This window comes from Rhamphochromis longiceps, linkage group LG23, assembly GCF_057381845.1.
Source record: "Rhamphochromis longiceps isolate RC_006_pf linkage group LG23, R_longiceps_female_GT1.1, whole genome shotgun sequence".
NCBI classification, from domain to species: Eukaryota; Metazoa; Chordata; class Actinopteri; order Cichliformes; family Cichlidae; genus Rhamphochromis; species Rhamphochromis longiceps.
Genome location: NC_140578.1, coordinates 45,617,595 through 45,636,203, shown reverse-complemented (window position 1 = coordinate 45,636,203; position 18,609 = coordinate 45,617,595). Strand labels below are relative to the sequence as shown.

Here is an 18,609-nt window from a genome sequence, read left to right as displayed (position 1 = left end):
GTGTCCTTCGAAAGCTCTTTGGTCTTGGCCATGGCGGAGTTTGGAGTCTGACTGTTTGAGGCTGTGGACAGGTGTCTTTTATACAGATGATGAGTTCAAACAGGTGCCATTCATACAGGTAACGAGTGGGGGACAGAAAAGCGTCTTACAGAAGACGTTACAGGTCTGTGAGAGCCAGAGATTTTCCTTGTTTGAGGTGACCAAATACTTATTTGCCACCCTGATTTACGGATAAATTCTTTACAAATCCTACCATGTGAATTCATGGATTTATTTTTCACATTCTGTCTCTCACAGTTGAAGTGTACCTCTGGTGCAAATTACTGACCTCTGTCATCATTTTAAGTTGGGGAACTTGCACAATCGGTGGCTGACTAAATACTTTTTTGCCCCACTGTATGTCTATGCACATGTCGTCATCCACATAAACACATAAACGTTTGGCCTGAAGATGTGCAGGCTATATATAGCTGTGATCACGTGGAGCAGACCATCACGATAAATGCCATAAGGTAGCATAGGTGCCTCAGGATAGTAATAATAAAATAAAGGATAATAAATCCCAACATTTAAAAGCAATATTTTTAGGGGGGGATGCAACAAACTGCAATAGTGTCTAATTATAGTGCACTACAGGAAGGGGATAATGATCCCGTGATTCCATAAAAACGCAGTAAAAGTGGAAAGTGTGTGCATGCACATCTATAGCTGGCTCATAAAGCTGCAAAGTTATAAAAACATGGTAATGCGTGTATGTGACGCTCGGGGAACCGCATGCACGGATATTACAATACAGGACACGCCCCAGAAAAAGTTCTTTTCCTCGGCCATAATCACAAGCATTTATCCAACCTGCCACACACACATACAGAGACACACACAGACACACACACATATACCACGCTGTCTGCTCGTAGATGATCACATTTTCATCAGCCTGACCCCGCCTCTGGTGAATGCAGGGGCGCTCCATGTGACGCTGGGGCTGTAACAAAAATCCAGTATGGCGGAATCTGTCAGGAGATGATTTTTTTCTTCCCCTCCTCCTGCGTTGAGGAAAAGAGGAGAAAAAAGCCTCGGAGTGCTAACATGGGAGAGATTTTTTTCTTTTTTTTTTTTTAAGAAAGGCCAGCCGCTTTGGGACACATGCTGGGACGACTGGCCTCCTCCCGGCCCGTGTATAGGTGAGCTGTTTTGGTGTGCCTGTGGCCGCTGTGGCTGAATGTGTAGCCTCGCTTTGATGTTGATATCCAAGGCAGGGATGCGATGCACGGGCAGGCTTCATGAAAAACCATGTCCGGCTGAAGTTTTCACTCCGCTCATCTTCGCTTTCGCCCTCTCGCTTGCGATTGAACGTTTTAAACGACTCCCCTCGGAGTCTGAGTCACATCTGAATCCTGGTAGAAATTATTATTTTTTTCTTTTCTTTTCTTTTTGCGACTTGTAACGATTTAGCTACAAAATATCCTTCACGGTTTTATTGCACTATTTGCGGGCGGGAAGTGTGTTGGCAACAAGGGGAGAAGGGGGGAGAGGCAGGAGGAGTGTGTGTGTGTGTGTGTGTGTGGGGGGGGGGGGGGGGGGGGGCAGGCGGTGTTTATTATGCCGATTGTTGCTGAGCTATTTATAGAGCCAAAGACTCTAACGCGATAAAACACTGAGCTCGTGCGCATTTTGTCGCTTTTCCCCGTGCTAATGGCGAGGAAGGGAAAAATTGCTTGAAATGAAGGTAGGGGCCCGCGTGAGTGTGTGTGAGTGTGTGTGAATGGTTCGGGATGGGCGGTGGTAATTCTCTGCATGCGTCAATCTTTCTGTTTTTTTGTGAATGGGGGCGTACGGAGCCGTTAAAGCGACATCAAAGCAACGCGTTAGGGGCCGATTCAAAGTGTCGCCTTCCGCACGAAATAGTTCTTATGGGGAAACGTTAGTTTGGGAAGGTGAATGAAGCCGTTTGTCGTGTTTGAGAGTTTGGGTTTGGGCTGAAAGGGGGAGGAACTGTGTGTACCCACCTTTTTGTGCGCTTGTGGCTGTCATCTGTAGCTGTGATGTGCATATTAAATTTCTTTTGAGGGTTATTTTTATCTTACATGCGTTCTCTTTTGCTAATACTGGTGTCATTTTGAAGCATCACTCTGTTTTTTTTCACTCTTTGCTCACTTTGGGCTTCAGGGCTTGTCTCCCCAGATCTGTCACCCTGCATCAAGCAAGCTCATTTTTAGGGACAATGGCCTATGGGATACACGCACACACACACATATGAGTACCCCTCCCGAGACAGATGAGATGCCCCGGGGGGATTGGTGTTGCATGAAGCCCCCCTGGAGTGTCAGCATGACACACACAGCCCCCCCACCCTACCCTGCCTGCCTGTGCCCTCCCTCCACCAATCCTTGCTTTGCTTTTCCATCACAAAGCGCAAGTGTGCGTGAGCTGTGCAGTGACCGACTTTTTTTTGGTTTGGGGGGGCCAATTTGTCCTGCGGCTGCAGTGTCTGGTCCTCTTGTCTTGAGAGTCCCCCCTTACCCCCACTCCTTTCCTTTTAATGCATACACACACACTCGCATGCACATCCCATCCTGCTTCAGAGGACGGTTGAGACCTCTGCAAACACACACACACAAGGGCGCTGCCCCCATACCTCGTGTCTCCGCGGCCAAATCTTTCAACCTCACCCCCGGGCAGTCTGGCCCCTTGAATTTTGTACTAGTAGTAAAGTCGACTTGATACTTTAGGGCTGAGCTGTTATTACATCTGACACCGGTGCTCCGGGCCCAAGGAATCCAGGCCACTCTCCGTAAACAAAGAAAAGAACAATCGTATATTTCCAGAAGCAACAAGAAGACAAATCAGTTACCTCCCAAAAAACAAAGAAGAGCCTCCTGCCAGGCAAATAACAGAATCATTGTCTCTTTTGCTTTTTAATGGGATCTTTCCACCAATTTCTGCCGTGAACGCAGTGCATCCTACTGGGGAGTTTTGTGAAATCCCCAGTGCGCCTCAGTCAAAAAGACGCTATCTCAAGGAAAAGCTATTTATTGCCTGATTGGTTTACAGCTCCTCGCAGTGTATCATTGAACCCGGGGTTGCGTTGACTTCTTGGAACTCTGTATTTTACTCTGAAAACTCACCGGTGCATTTCTAGGAGCAGGATTTGATGATTTGCTAAGGTTGGAAATGTTTGCAAATCCGCATTAAGATGGATTTTGTATCCCTGCAGCCAGAAGACTTTCCAGTATTGTGAAAGTTGTTTATTCTTATTAAGACTGCTTACAAAGTGAAACCATTAGTTCATTAACCAGATGATTTATTTGCAAGTATGAGAAAGGATTAATTGTGCAAACCTGCGTTGGCTATTTTTGGGCCTCAATCTGTTGTTATGCAATAAAAGACCTAAAATATGCTTTACTAGCTGTAGTTAACTCATGACTTCTACTTACAAACGCATGTTGCTAGAGTTATAGCAACAATTATAGATGACCAAGCTAAATCTGTCTGTAATGTAAGTGATATGTCCTCAGTAAGCAGCTGGCGCATCACTATAAGATCAACGCTGTAAATAACTGCGAGTGAGAGGCATTTAAAGGATGCACGTGTTGTTTTTGATACTAGCAGCAGTCCTTGCAGTCATCTTGTGTACAGACCTGATAACAATACAGTAAATATCACGGCTTATATAACTGTCTGTAATATCTGGATCGAATAGAGTACTAGAGCTTGGCTGATACTGGATTTTTAGGGACCGCTCCTGCTTTGTTCATATCAGGGGTGTCAAACGTAAGGCCCGGGGCCCACAATAGACCCGCCAAAGACTTTAATAAGTTTTACAGCTTATAAAGAGCTTCCCCTGCAATCATTCTGTCACGGTCCTGGGTCAGTGACCCAGTGTTTTGAGTTTCTTGTGTATTCTGTTCTTAGTTCTCTTTGTTGTCCCAGCTTGTTCTTTAGTGTTGTGTCTTAGTTTGGTTTTCTTGTATTCTGTTTAGTTCTCTGAGTATTTAGTAGCTGCCCTCTGTGTCTCTTTGTTGTTGGTGTTGTCTGTGTTTCTTAGCTCCTCTGTCTCCTCTAGTCTAGTTTGCGTCTGTGCTAATTCCTGTTTTACTTTGAAGGTCTGTGTCTCATGTGAGTGTATCCTACTTTGCTCCCTTGTCTCGTCAGTTCTGATTTCTCCCAGCTGTCCCCTCCTTCTGTGTCTCATCCCCCTCGTTACTTCCCAGTGTATTTAAACCCTGTTTCTCTGAGTCAGTGTCGTGTCGACCCTCTTGCTGTGTGGATCGCCCTGTGTCTGTGTGAGTTTTAGGTCATTGTTTCCCCAGTTTAGCTTAGTTTGCTTGTTTTTCTGTGACCAGCAAATAAAGCTGTGATTTTGAGTTCACCCCCTGAGTCTGTGAGTCCTGCGCTTTGAGTCCTCATCTCCTGCCTGCCACACAGCGTTTCATGACACATTCATGCTCCGCTAAAGTAAAGAAGTAATAGATGAACAGTGAAATGACAGAAATGTTTTTGGGTTTTTTGCTAATTTAGAAATTTATGATTTTTTAAAAAGATTCACAGTAAAAAAAACACTAATGAAAAAGAAAACCCAGGATATTTTCTGTGTATTAGCAAAAACCTTTTGTCTTATAATTTCTTGAAAGTCTTGGCGTTGAGCTAACAGAACCTTTTCTGTCATTTTACACATTAATTTCTTACAATTTGGCCGTGAAGAGCAGTGCTGGCAGATTTCTTTCATTTTTTAAAGCAGAATTACTTTATGATGTAAAAAAAACATGAAACGTGCCGTTGAAATCGGCTCGTTTTCTTTGAATGAAATGTCTGAGGGGTTAAATGTTTAGTTAAACTTTAAAGTGACAGAAAGGAGAGCTTCACTGGTCCCGCCCACTTTGACATCCTCGGTTCATATGCTGTATAAAAATACCGTGTACATGTAGCTACAGTACATCGGCGCTGTTTGGAAACGATATCATGGGGAAATTGCTTCTTAACTTTCTGCTAATGCAGTTCCGTGTGCTCAGCTGTTATGCTGCGTGTGCTGCACGGTCCTGGGAGTGCAAACCATGTGAACAGCATCTTTCTGCTGTAGTGTCTCCTGCAAAAAAGGTTTCCTATTTATTCTTATGGAGCAGCATACACACAGCACCGACCTGTGACAGGCCAGCTGGTGTCTCTCCTTTGCTCTCTCTTACGTGAAGCGTTTAAATAAAACATTGTCCTTTTCATCCTCCCACAGGTTGGTGCTAAACAGCGAGTTGCCACTCTGATTGGAGTTGCCGGATCAATAAGCTAATGGAGATTGGCTGCTGCCGGACGTCTGCTTCCTGTTTCCCGTTTGACCGTCCTGAGTGTTGGATCAGCCTGAACACGCATTCAAACCCACACTGTCCTCCTCCTCCCAGCTCTGGCAGGCTAACAGGCTCCTGATCACCATCCTGTAAACCACATCCGTACTTCAACTCAAACACACACAGACATCTGTCCTTCAGTGAACACACGCTCACACGACGAGCTGGGTGCACACTCGCCGTACTGCGTGGACGTCTGCCTGACCGACCTGGCAGCAATGACTTCACACAGCCACCAAGGTAAGATGTTTGTCTACCACTTTTTACCTGTTATGCACCGGGTGGAAAGGGCCTGCTCAGTCTTCTAACTCTCACAGGAGTAAAAGGCCAGGCACATGCGTCCGGCTGATATTGCCCTTGTGTTAAACAAACAAATACCACAGTCTACAGCTGCATGCAGATGCTGCTTCACTATCCAGGAGTTTAATGTATCAGTCTGCCTTGTAGTCACGACGTATTTGCAGCAGAACAGGAATTAAACCAGAGAAAAGCTTTAAATACTTTTAATACATGAAGAAAAAGAAAGAGAAAGTCTGTGAATGTTGTTTCAGAAATACAGAAGTACAGAGACTGCACCTGTAAGCCGCTTTGCAACCCACCCCCAACCCAGCTCCTCTTGTACCTTCCACTTATTGTCATATCTGATGTGACTGATGCCTGCCTCGCCTCCACACCACCAAATAGAAACCCTGCAGGTGGAAACAGCAATCCTTTTTGATTATAGTGGGCCTGGCTGAATTGTAGGTGTGTCTAGGATGCTGTTTAAAACCATTTTTAGAGACCTAAAAAACTACCTGTCATGTGCAGATTAATGAAAATGTATCCCCTTCGGCGCCGTCACATTAAGGGAAATCTGTCTGCTGCTACATCTGCCATATTGGCGTATGCGAACGCTTTGATTGTGAACAGAGGCGGATCGTGGCTCGCTTCAAATGCAATAAAGCATTTTAATCTGGTCTTATAACTGTTAATGGGCTCGATTCAATATGAATGAGCTCCGGAGGGGCGAGAGAAAAACGTCCACGGCATCAGCTTAGTAAAAAGAGCCTCCCTTTTTCCTTGTTGATGACTGATCGCTGCTTTGGAAGCCTTCACTTGCACTTCCGCGAGCTGATACATTATTTAGCGACCAGCTGGTGGATGAGAAAGGTTAGCTTCCTGCCACTGGCCGACGCGGTACCTGACAGCGTCGGCTGTGTTTACTTTATACACCTGGGAGTGTGTGCAGTATAAATACCACAGCTGGGGCAACCGCTGGGCCCCGAGGGATCGGAGCGAGCCGTAGTCTCAGCCGGCGTCCTCAGTCCTGCAGCATCGCCACATGTGATGCGCATCGCCACATGTGATGCACATCACAGAGGGTAGAGTGGATATTTGGCCTTACATGTGCACGCTGTTTAAGATGACTATAGATCAGCCAGAGAGGTCACACACTTTCCTTTTCCCTAAGTGTTTCCTTTATAAACTTGGATTAGAGCTGTGCAATATTTGCGCGCACGCACGCACACACACACACACACACACACACACACACACACAGTCGTATTTTACTATCTTAGTGGGGACATTAATTGACATAATGCTTTCCCTAGAGCCGCTTACCCCGACCCTAACAATCAAAAATGAATGCCTGGCCCTAAACCTGACCAGAACCTGATTGTAGTGAGTCTCAAAAATGCCTTCAGACTCGGGATGAGCATTTGGTCCCCATCAGTATAGTAACTTCCCAAGTTTTTGGTCCCCACAATATATGTAAGCATGGCGCACACACACACACACACACACACACACACACACACACACACACACACACACACACACACATTAACTCATTGTCATCCGCTGAGCTGACAAAGCTAATAAACTGCTAATCCCGAGCAACGATTTTGACATTAATAACTGCTAATTTATGCAAGGTGACACGTTAAATGATGACAGTGGAAGTGTCAAACGGAAGATAACAAGTGTCAAATAATATTCAGTAACTACATTAATTGCACGTAGGCCTGTGAGCCTAGAAGTATGTTTTTATTTGTTTTTTAAATAAGTTTCAGTTTCTGTTTGAGGATGACTGAGCAGTGAGAGTGACTCACACCTGAACATGTTCAGTTACTAGCAGCCTGTAACAAAAACACACCATTTTTGGTTGAATCCATGAAAAACACAAATATAGACAAAATATAGGCAAGAAAGCTGAGAGCTCCTTACTCCTCCTGAGAGTAGAGCCAACTCTCTTTTTCTCTTAGAAACTGCATTTTCATGCATATTTGCGTGTTTCAACAAGTCACTGCACCTATTTCTCATTTTGCTAGCGAAACACAAAGAAACCAGAGGTGGCTCAAGGCTTTTGCACAACATAAGTGAGCGCGCAGGCGCCTGAGGGGTTAATGAGTGGTTGATATAATTCGGGGAAAGGTCTTTCAACGCTTTAAAAGTGGTAAGTAAGCATTTCAAATCGAGTTATGGTAGCTTTAAGTTAAGGCTGTGAATGGACGTTAATAAAGTTAAACGCAGCGGCTCATTTCGTTACGTTTACAGATGCCTTAAAGGGCTGATTTAACATTGCACTTTGGAGACTTGCAAGACACCGATCCTCACCTTTTGCTCTTGAGTGTAGATTCACTTCCCAAAATATCTTTCATTAGACCGCGTCTGCTTAGCAGAGAGTAGCTGAACTCCACAAGAAAAATCAGCTTCGGTAAAGGAACTGAAAAGGTAACGCAGGCTCACGGGGTTTTTACGATCAATAGCTGCTCTTGATTTATTTATTTATTGTTTTTCCTCCAAAAACCTCTGAAATAACACACCACTCATTATTTGATGTCAGTGCGACTGTTAGAACGAAGCAAACAGTGATATTGAATCAATGCCCAGCTGTGAGCAGGAGCCAGGGCAGGAAGCTTCACTCTGTTCTGGGCTGATAGAAGAAGATAAACTAACCAGCTCCTGTCACAATATGAAATGAACCCTTTTTAATTTCCCTCCGCTCCCTCTCGCATCCTCAGCGTGCTTCACCCCCCCTCCGCTGGAAGCGTGCAGAGGGATGCCCCCTGTTAGCTCACCTCTCGCCGACACAGAAATAGCTGCGATTCTTTGTGCGAGGCCCGGAGATTACGACTCATACCTGTTGAGCGGCTGTTTCCCGCTGTCTTGTTTGCTGGCGGGAAAGCCTTCAAGAGGAGGCGATCCCGGCCCTCGAGAGCGCTGCCAAGTGTGGGCGTCAAATTTGAGGTGTTGCTTGTCTCGTTTGAATGACAGCTTCGAGACGCACTTGTTGGATGCCGGCGCAAAGAGGGAGACGGAGAGAGAGATGGAGAGAGGCAAGCCAGGAGACATTTTAAAGGAATGCGACGCTGACCTTGTCAGCCTTCTGTTTCTTTTTTTTCCCTCATGAAAATGTGTGTGACAGCAGTATTTACAGAGCGAGGAATCTCTCCGGAGATCTCTCTGCTAATAACTGCAGATGCAGGAGAGGCTTCTTTAAGACTGTCTGCCGCTATCACCGTTAAGGCCAATTACTTTCATTTAGAGTCACAATTAAAACAACAGCGCCTGTGTTCTCGAGGTGAACAATGAGACTTTCAGATCCACGGCTTTGTTGTGCAGTGTGATCCAAAGCTGCCAACTTTCTTCTGCTCTGCACTTATTTCCAATCAAGCTGTGTGTGTGTGTGTTTGCCATTTTTTCTAATCTGTAAATGAGCTTACTAGCAAGCACTGTTATTTATTTTTCCCCTTCCAGGACTTACTCATTTTCTTAAAGCAGCTAGATTGGCAGGATTAGGTTAGATTAAATATCATTTATCACAAATCTCTTCCCAGAAAAATGAAATATAAAACAGATTCTCAGGTTTGATTTCCAAGAACAACAACAACAACAAAAAAAGGGGGTCAGCAAACAGGCTGGAGTGTTTGCACAGGAGTGATTGCTGTGTGTGCCAGGAGCTTTAACACATTAGCCTGCGACATTTGTTTTACACTCGTGCTTAGCGGTGAGCTAACGTGCTCGGTGTGTGGTGTTAAACAGGGCGGTTGTCTCTCTAAATGTCACGCACGGGATTGATAAGAGCTCAGAGTATAGAGTCCTGCAGCGCCCACGCAGATTCAGAAACATCAGCTCAGGTCCTCGGCAGGTGTTGAGCTCTTCTCCGTGATGACTGAGGGAGCCTTCATGGTTGTGGTCGTTCGGCGAGCACCCTTATCAGTTTCTGGGCTTCCGCCTATAAAAATAAAAGGAAGCAGGGCCCAATAAACTACACAAGTCCGAAAAAGAAAGGGCAAAACGTATTAATTATTAAGTAACAGAGAAATGGATGAAAAGGTTTGGGTGGTTCCTGTCTCTCTCCACTGTTACTGTCCAATAAAGGTGAAAAACAAACAAAGAAGAAGACGCGTGTTTTCCTGCGATCCATAAACCATTTGCATATAAACATAGAAGGACTACCTCGGAGTGGAAAAATCCATCCTTTATTAAAAGTATTTGAAATATTAAAACCAGACTTTAAATCCGCTTGATGTTACCAACAGCCTTTGATTTCTGCTTTTAGAGGTGGAAGCCGGTTGGTTGGGAGCGTGCAGAGAGCGAGAGAGACGCTTTATTGTGGAACTGATGCGGGCTGGATGCGCTGTGAGTGGAAAAGGAGGATGTTAAAAAAAGAGCAGCTGGCCTCCTCTGGTGTTGCAGTGCTGCTGAAGAGGGAAGGTGATGCCGCTCGTTGGCAATGATTTGTTTTCATCTTAGTCAGAATCGCGCCGGCTTTCCAGGAAAGCCTGTATTGTTTACCGCTTGGCCTGCAAATGAATCACACACACACTGTCACACACTCTCACACAAGCATGCACTCAGGCCACTGAATGGTTACTTAGTAAGTGGCAGGTGTTATTTTGTGAATGAGAGGTTTGAACTTTACATTGTTGCATGGGGGGGGGGAAATTAATAATTAACACGTTCTGCGAACGCTATCAAAAGCACGTTGACAGTGGGACATAAAGTGTGTTCAGATTAGATTTTTTACTGCTTTATTTTGCAGGGTCTGTGTGGGCGTGAGCGCCTTTTATGGCTCTGAACCGGTGAACTTGACACAGTGCTCTTTTCCTCGAAGGCTCAGCGGTATCTAGGTTACAAGCGCCCGTTAGGTTTACGCAGCTTGGAAACGCCACAAATCGGCGAGGAAAATAACATAATTTTAAAATAAACACTAATGAGGAGGGTCAGGACATTGCATTGCATGGGCTGGTACCCAAGATTAGATAATTCTCTCGAGGTCTCACACATCCGCTGATTTATGTCTTAGACAAGCTAGTCGTGCTGCGGTTGCATTAAAAAAGGATTTATGGTCAGGGAATAGCAGTAATTTGGTACAGTCATTCCTGTCCTTTGCTTTTTGGTATATACAAATATTGCTTACTACCGGTAGGTTAAAAGTACACTTTTAAAACCGTTTCTAAGTTAAACGCTCTTGTGTTCCCCCAGAATATTTTTTTTTTCATGTTTTCACCGATCACTGTTTATACGATGCTTATAAACATCAGGTTTGGCTGTGCAATAGACCGGCGACTTGTCCAGAGTGTACCTGACCTTTGGCCCTATAATAACTGGGATAGGCTCCCTGAATTGGATGAGCACTTAAGAAAATGGATGGGTGGTTAGATGGACTCCTGGTTTGAGCTCTGCTCCACTCTGTAAAAGTGTCTGTAGCTTTAATGGAGCTACTGCTGTTAATTATGAACCTTCCAGGAAGTGGTCTGCAAGTTACTGTAGATAATGCTAGAACACCGACTCTCTGGGTTTCTGGTTCCACTTGTGATAAACTCTAGAATTAATGCAACTGTGCACCAAATCTTCATCATCTTGGGGTAAACCTGTTCCTCCTCCTGACATCGTTATCACATCATGTTTTTGATAGAAAGGCTTCAGGTCAATAGATGTGGTTCCATCATTGGATCTTTTTGCAGATTTTGATTGTAGTAAAGCATCTTTCTGTAAGCCTCAGGGATGTCACAGCAATAGCGCTGGCACGATTAGTCGTCTAGTCACGATTACGTCAACTATCAAAATCGTCAACGACTGATTTAATAGTCGACTCATCGTTTGAAGCTTTGTAAGATCCCAAAAGACACAGGAATAAGTAGTAGGATTTAAGAGTGTAATAACAGACTGAAACAGAAGATGGCAGCACTGCATGTACAAGGATGCCAGCTGCCGTTAAACCCAGAAGAAGAAGAAGAAGCTGTGTCCGGTATTGTAGCTGTGTCCAAATTCAGGGACCGCATCCTCCTGTGCCCGCATTTGTAGGCCGATTACGTTACAGCGACACGACGAAGACTGTCCAAATCCAAAGACTCCAACAAATGCGCCCTTCATTTCCCCAGATTTGAAGGATGGGTCGGGTGTATACTTCGTGGCCCAACCTATCCCAGAATTCATAGCGCAGCCCAGCTCAGTTTCCAACAATGGCGGCAGCTAGTTAGTTTTAACTTTACTCTTATTATTCTTTCTGGGTCACAAAATAAACGTTGAACATATTTTCAGGCGAGAATGTAGCTGTGTAAACCTCAAATATCTGCTCAGTTTATCAAGACACCACATATTTTCAAAAGCGCCCCGAGGTTTTCGGAGACGTCTGTTACCCACTAGCTCGATAGCGAGCCGGGGGCTAGGCTCACTAGAGCCGTGAGAGCACCGGACTCCCGGCAAATCGTTTTCAAACCCACCGCCGTCTTTCGCTACTCAGGTTAAACATGATATATGAGTCACTTAGAGAACTTAAAAATGTTATTGTTTGGCTTTTTTCAGTATTTTATTTGTTCCTGAGTGAATCGGTTTGGCTGAGATTAAAGTTATAGTTTTTACACAGCTGAATAAACGTCAAGCAGACAGCTGATTATCAGAAGTGTGAGATGCTGGAGAATTTACTCCGGTGTCCTGTTATATTTTAGATAGCAAGGAGTTTATTAAACTTCACCGAAACAATCTGCAAATATCATTAAAATTTTAACAACTATCATCTTGTCTTTATTTTTAGTTAGCACAGACCTTAACAACTTAAAGCTGTAAGCTAATGATAGTTATATAAGAGCAGATGCTGCTGGTGCAATAAGCTGTACGTTATACGTCCAATGGATGATGATCTGATTAGTCGACTAATCGCAAAAATAATCGGTGACTAGTCGACTATCAAAATAATTGTTTGTGGCAGCCCTACACAGCAACACGAGACGGTTTATGGCATCCAGGCATGAAGAGAGCAGTAGCAGAGAATTCCTAGCAGCAATTCAGAGTTGCACCCAGTTAATCCGCTAAAGCACCAGACCTGCGCTGGCCTCTGTGCTGCATCTCTGAGCGCACAGTAGGTTAGGAGAGAGATACGATGGAGGGTTTTTTTTGCGACTTTACAGCTTTTGCCAGTAATAAAATGTGATTTGTGTCACTCATAAACAGAAAAATGCCTTTATTTTGATTTAGTGGATGGATTATCAGCCGAACAGGTAAAACAGTATTAACATTAACATTTGGCTGGTTCTAAGCTTGTAAGATATGTGAGCTAACTTAACAGTGAAACTTTCTTATTAAAAAGAAAATTGTGATATTATGAAAGAGAAAAAAAGGTTTTGAACCCAACTACAGAATATTTAGTTTAGTTTGCTAATCGCTCAATCGTTTTAGAAAAGTGCTTTCTACACAACCAGAGGAATCACCCCCTGCTGGCTATTAAAGAGAATGCAGGTCTGCATTCTCTTTAATAGCCAGCAGGGGGTGATTCCTCTGGTTGTGTAGAGCTCTATGGGAAAACAGCCCTCGGCTCTCTTGCTTCTGTAATCCCCACAAACACTTTCCCGATGACTCTATGACTTTAGCCGCTAGCTTGAAGTTATATTGGAATAAAGACGACGTTCATTTATAAAATTTGGTCGTTTGCAGCGTCAGAAAGGAGGTTTGTTAATTGTAACTCATGATGGGTGCAGGAATTTTAACTATCAGATATATCGGCTGCTGATTGTTTGTTTTTTCCAAACCTATTTGTTACCAACACAGAGGTTGCAGTGTGCCCCCTGGTGGCCAAACTATGCGACATCAACACTCCTAAAGTGAATGAAGCATGTTTGTGCTGTCTCCCCTTTGTTTTTTAATTGTCATACATCGGCCAGTAAATGAAAATTATTTGATACCGAAATATTTATAAATAGCTAATAGCAGCCCATCATAACAGGTAGCGATGGTTGGGTTTTATCTTTTACTAATGAGCATTAGCCAGTGAAGTCAGATACACCCCTTCCTCGTCACAGGCAGTTTCAAAAGACCAAGATATTGATGATGAGGCTTTGTTTGGCGAAGGTTTCTTTTATCTCAGTAATGATATCCAGTGTTAATACTGTGAAAAATATTCTTAATGGGTTGTAAAGCTGGGTGGCTCTCTAGTTTCAGGGGTGCTAGAGAAATTAAAATGGTGGTTGAGGTATTTGAGTCGAATGCCTTCTGGAGGCATCCTAGGAGAGGTATTTTAAACATGTCCACCCAGGAAGACGCCCTAAGGCAGATCCAGGACACTCTGGAGAGATTATAGCTCTCAGCTGCCTGTGGAGAGGAAGGTCTGAGCTTCTCTTCTGAGACGGCTTTAGCGGGACAGCTAAGCGGTAGAAGATTGATGGATGGATGGATAAAAAGCACCAGACTCCAATAAAAACACATTTTCAACATATGGAACCATGAACTAGTATCTTAAATCAAGATCTACAGTATATGGTGACTTGTATGGCCACATGTTTTCAAGAGACTGTTTTTAGTGGTGTAGTACTATATCAGAAATGGAGAAAGATGTAAGGTTTTGCCAACTGGGCAACAGAGATGCAATAGTTTCTCTACATAATAAAGCTTATTTCCATACCACCACAAACGACATCATTTGTCATGATCATAAAGTTGATTCAGCATCTCTAAAACATTTTTGAGAAAAGGGGAACACTATAACCTCCACAAAAGTAGGATTTATTGCTAGGCTGTATTACATTGCATTAGTTTTAGCTTACAGACTTCATATTAGATTTATAAAACCATTTTTACATGCAGTACTAACTTCTGCCTTCCAGACAAGGAACAAGGGTTAGGAAGAAGAAACAACTTCATAATCTAATTTTCTTTCATCTCTCTTGTTCCTTTGAACTTTTGAACTTAGAAGATTAATACATGTATAATTTAAAACATTTTAATATCTGAGTAGCATAACCACATCAAATCATGTGAATTCTACTGAAGCCAAGAGCTGAGATGGAAGCAAGTGCTCAGGCCCAGCTCTCTATATGTCAGCCATGTTTCTGCTGAGCTTCCGTGTTTACTGAATTACTAAGATTTTGGATGACAAGAAATTTATATTATTAGTAATCACAGGAAACAGGATGTTGTAATATTTTCTGTGGACAGCTCATCAGCATACTACTTGCTCTCATGTTTAAAAATGACGAATTAAAGATTTCTTTGATTTCATTATTTCAGATAGTGACAGTTTAAAATTTTGACCAATTCTGATTAAATATTGTTCCGTGGCTGACGTATTAGGTTTTGTGGAGCATTGCCGAGGTTAAGTTAAATAGGTGGTTAGTTTGGTTTCCATTAAATGTTTTTCAAACTCTACAAGTATAAACACAGAGCCAAATTTTAACAGAAGTCCTGTGAATGTGGCCGAGGAGGTGGTCAGCACAAACGGGTAAAAGACAGCTATTTTAGATGCATGAAAACATTTCATAATAAAAGCCCTGTTAAGAAATGAAGGGTCTCTGACAAGTGAAATACTGGGACTTTTTAACATGGTTACAGTGTTGAGTTTGTATTGTAGCAAAGCTTAAGGACGTTAGCTAAAATGTTAGTTTTTTTCTAGACAAAAGTCTCAAAAACTCTTTAGGTACAATGATTTATTGAAACATTTCCTAACACAGATGAAAATACAGTGTATAAGGCAACAGAGTTTGCAGTTCTAATGAGCTTGAAAGTCAATATTCGTTTTAGCCACCTTTATTCTTCCGCACTGCCTGAACCCAAAGCTAGCTTTCTTGTAATTTCTTTAGGTCGTCTTCAAGAATAGTTCTCCAGGACATCTTTTCTACAATAATTTTCTCCTTCTTTGGATGTTTTTGCCTTTTGACCTGTTCTCTGCCATGATGATCCCACACTACTTCAATAATGTTGATGTCCAGGCTCTGGGGAGGCCAGTCCATGGCTGATAGTGTTGCACCGTGTCTAGGGCTGGGCGATATGACCCAAAATTCATATCTCGATATTTTTTAGCTGGATGGCGATATAAGATATATATCTCGATATTTTTTTTAAGCCATAAAGTAAGAACAAAAAGAGTTCTTAGTCAAAGCTGTGTCCCAGATGTCACACAAGCACTTTTATTAACATACAGCACAGATGTACATGAAAAATTACTCAAAATTAAATTATGAGCATTCATTAAATAATAATGCTCCATAAATAAAATAAAACAATGTTGTTTTTGTGCTAAACAAAGAGCTCACAATTGTGCAGTCAAAATGTAAACTAAAAGACGCTGAGCGTAATAACAAAGACAGACAGATTTTACAGCTGCTCTGTTCCCAAGTTTTACTGCGTGACTGATAGCCTGGAGTTTGAAATCCACTTCATAACCACGTCTCTTACAGGTGCCATTTATGGTCCTTATACACACACAGTACGGTAATATTACGTTGATGGACAGTACATATCACTCCGCGAGGCTCCTCGGTAGCCGTAATGCGCCGACAATCTATCAAGCGGTGCAGCTCCGTAGCTTACCAAAATCGTACTCAAACATTTTTGACAGATTGCTGAGCGCCGCGTACCACATAAAATCAGTTCGCGGCCACCAAGCACAACCAGAATTCATACATTAAGGCGCGCTGTCAACTTTTGAGAGAATGAAAGGATTTTAGGGTTAGCGCTGTTAGCTCGTTAGCATGTTTAGCTCGTTAACACGTTGACGCCGTCCAGCCCCACGCATGGGGCGATGCGCAGTAACTCGTTAACGGAGATTTGCCGTGTCCATCTTGTCGCTGCCTGCAGGTGAAGCGATGGGGGAGGAGGGGGAGTTGTCTTCAGTGAAGGCGAGGCGGAGTAACGTTGCGTAGAGACAAAAGTGGACGAAAGAGAGGCAAACTTGCGGCTCCACAACTATAATTATAACGTAACATAGACTATATCGATATAAAGGATATTGTCACATCTTATATCTCGTATAAAAAAATATCGATATGTTTTAAAAACTCGATATATCGTCCAGCTCTAACCGTGTCTATTTCTATCCAGGTTTAGTTTTACTGATTTGGCAGTGGAATCATTGATGGTACTTTTCTGTGTTCATGATTAAATCAATTTCGTCAGGATCCCCAACACTGACTGAAATGTGGCGCCAAACCCTGCCAGAGCATCCATTGTGATGACTTGAGATACATATTTACATTGACATGAACCAGAGACCAAATTTGGGTTCATCACTCCATCAGACCTGTTGCCACTTGTTGTCAGTCCAGTTCTTCTGTAATCTGACACACTTCATTCTTTTCTGTGTTTTCCTCTCTAAAGAATGGCTTGTTGACAGCCACCCTTCCACTGAGGCCATTTCTGATGAAGCTTCAGTGAACAGTAGATGGATCAGCTGAAGGTTCAGATATATCTCTTAGGTCCTGCGCCAGGTGTTTGCTAGACTTTTTCCTATTTCTTAACGACATGACTTCTCTAGGTAGTTGTACGTCTTCCATTTGTCCAATTTCCTCAGATTGTTTGAGGACACTCTGCAAATTGTGCTGAGATATGGCAACTCTTTGGGTGCTAACTCTTTGGAAATCACCTTGTGTTTGCAAAATACTATTTTATGCCTGTCAAACTGTGTTAAGTCTGGATTGTACTCAGACGAGGACAACTGGAGAACCGGCAGTCAAATAGTTGTCCCCGTTACACCTCTTTGAAGTTGTTTATTTGTAAAAAATGTTTGGAATCATGTATGATTTTCGTTCCACTTCTCACGTGTGCACCACTTTGTGTTGGTCTTTCACCTGGAATTCCAATAACATTGATTCATGTTTGTGGCTGTAATGTGACAAAATGTGGGAAAGTTCAAGGGGGCCGAATACTTTTGCATCCACTGTAGTTGCTGTAATGTGAATTCTCTGCAATGAGTCTGCGCGATCACAAAAAATTAGGCAGGTCTGTGCGGACCCTTGCGCTCACTGTCCAATGCTGAAAGTTATGTCACAGGGACACAAGCAGACTTGTGGATGCCAAACGTATAAAAACTGGTTCATCTTTGGAATTTTTTATAGATTCACAGAACTGGTTCATCCCGTGGGTTAGGTGGCTATGCTTGAATGATTCATAGGTCAGTGTTAAGTGGCTGAGAACTATTGCTCAAGAGCGCTTTGCATTTTGCTTCCCAGGAGCCACACTCTCTTTTATCTTTGGGTGGTTTTTTGGGGGGGGGGGGGTTATGTGGGGTGGCTGAAGATGTTTGCTGTGCAGTGCAGTGGGTATCGAATCCATATAGAAGTGAGTCATCCTTGTTGTGCTGTAATAAGTGAAAGGCAGCAGGTTAATGAGGGCAAATATAATGGATAAACATGGTTATTCAAACACAGGGACTTCAAATTAAATTGCCTTGTGTAGCTAGAAACTAGGGCTGTGCGAGATGGCCTAAAATCCATATCACGGTATAATTTGAAGCATGAGCGGTAACAGTATATATCGCAATATCTTCTTTTCTTCTGTATAACATTTTTTACACACTATAGGGCACACTTAAAATCCTTTAAGTTTCTGAAACTCAGTTGTATATAGTATTTGTATTTGTATTCTATTTTTATCTTATTGTATATTTATTTTATTTTATTCTACTGTATATAGTATTTTATTTTATTCTATTCTGTACAGTTGTGTACTGTATTTATTCTTATTGTATTCTAATTTTTGCCTCATAACTTTTGCACTGTCCACTTCCTGCTGTGACAAAACAAATTTCCCACGTGTGGGACTAATAAAGGTTATCTTATCTTATCTTATCTAAACATCGACAGTGTGCCTTATCTATGAATTATGGTTGTGCTTACTGACCTTGAACCGATTTTACGTAGCACACGGCGTGCAGCAATATGTCAAATGTTTTAGTACGACTTTGGTAAGCTATGAATGCGCACTGCTAGGTGCATTGTCGGAGCATTACGGCTACCGTAGTCAGGAGCCTCGCGGAGTAATCTGGGTCCTAAACCAGTGTTGCCAACTTAGCGAC

The 18,609-nt window shown here is 42.9% G+C and overlaps 1 protein-coding gene across 5 annotated transcripts in view; it reads left to right on the top strand.

Annotated features, from left to right (window-relative positions):
- Positions 1-694: 694 nt before the first annotated feature.
- LOC146642838 (histone deacetylase 4-like) overlaps positions 695-18,609 on the top strand; it is an 87,574-nt gene continuing 69,659 nt past the window's right edge. For 2 of the 5 annotated variants that reach the window (XM_085399074.1, XM_085399072.1), the window contains exons 1-2: positions 695-1,184; positions 5,228-5,579. In XM_085399074.1, coding sequence (XP_085255200.1) covers positions 5,558-5,579 — 22 coding nt within the window. In that variant the 5' untranslated portion in view covers positions 695-1,184; positions 5,228-5,557. Of the gene's footprint in view, positions 1,185-1,621; positions 1,730-5,227; positions 5,580-9,892; positions 10,041-18,609 lie in introns of those variants that run through there. The other 3 variants (XM_085399073.1, XM_085399069.1, XM_085399076.1) reach the window with 3 other exon arrangements.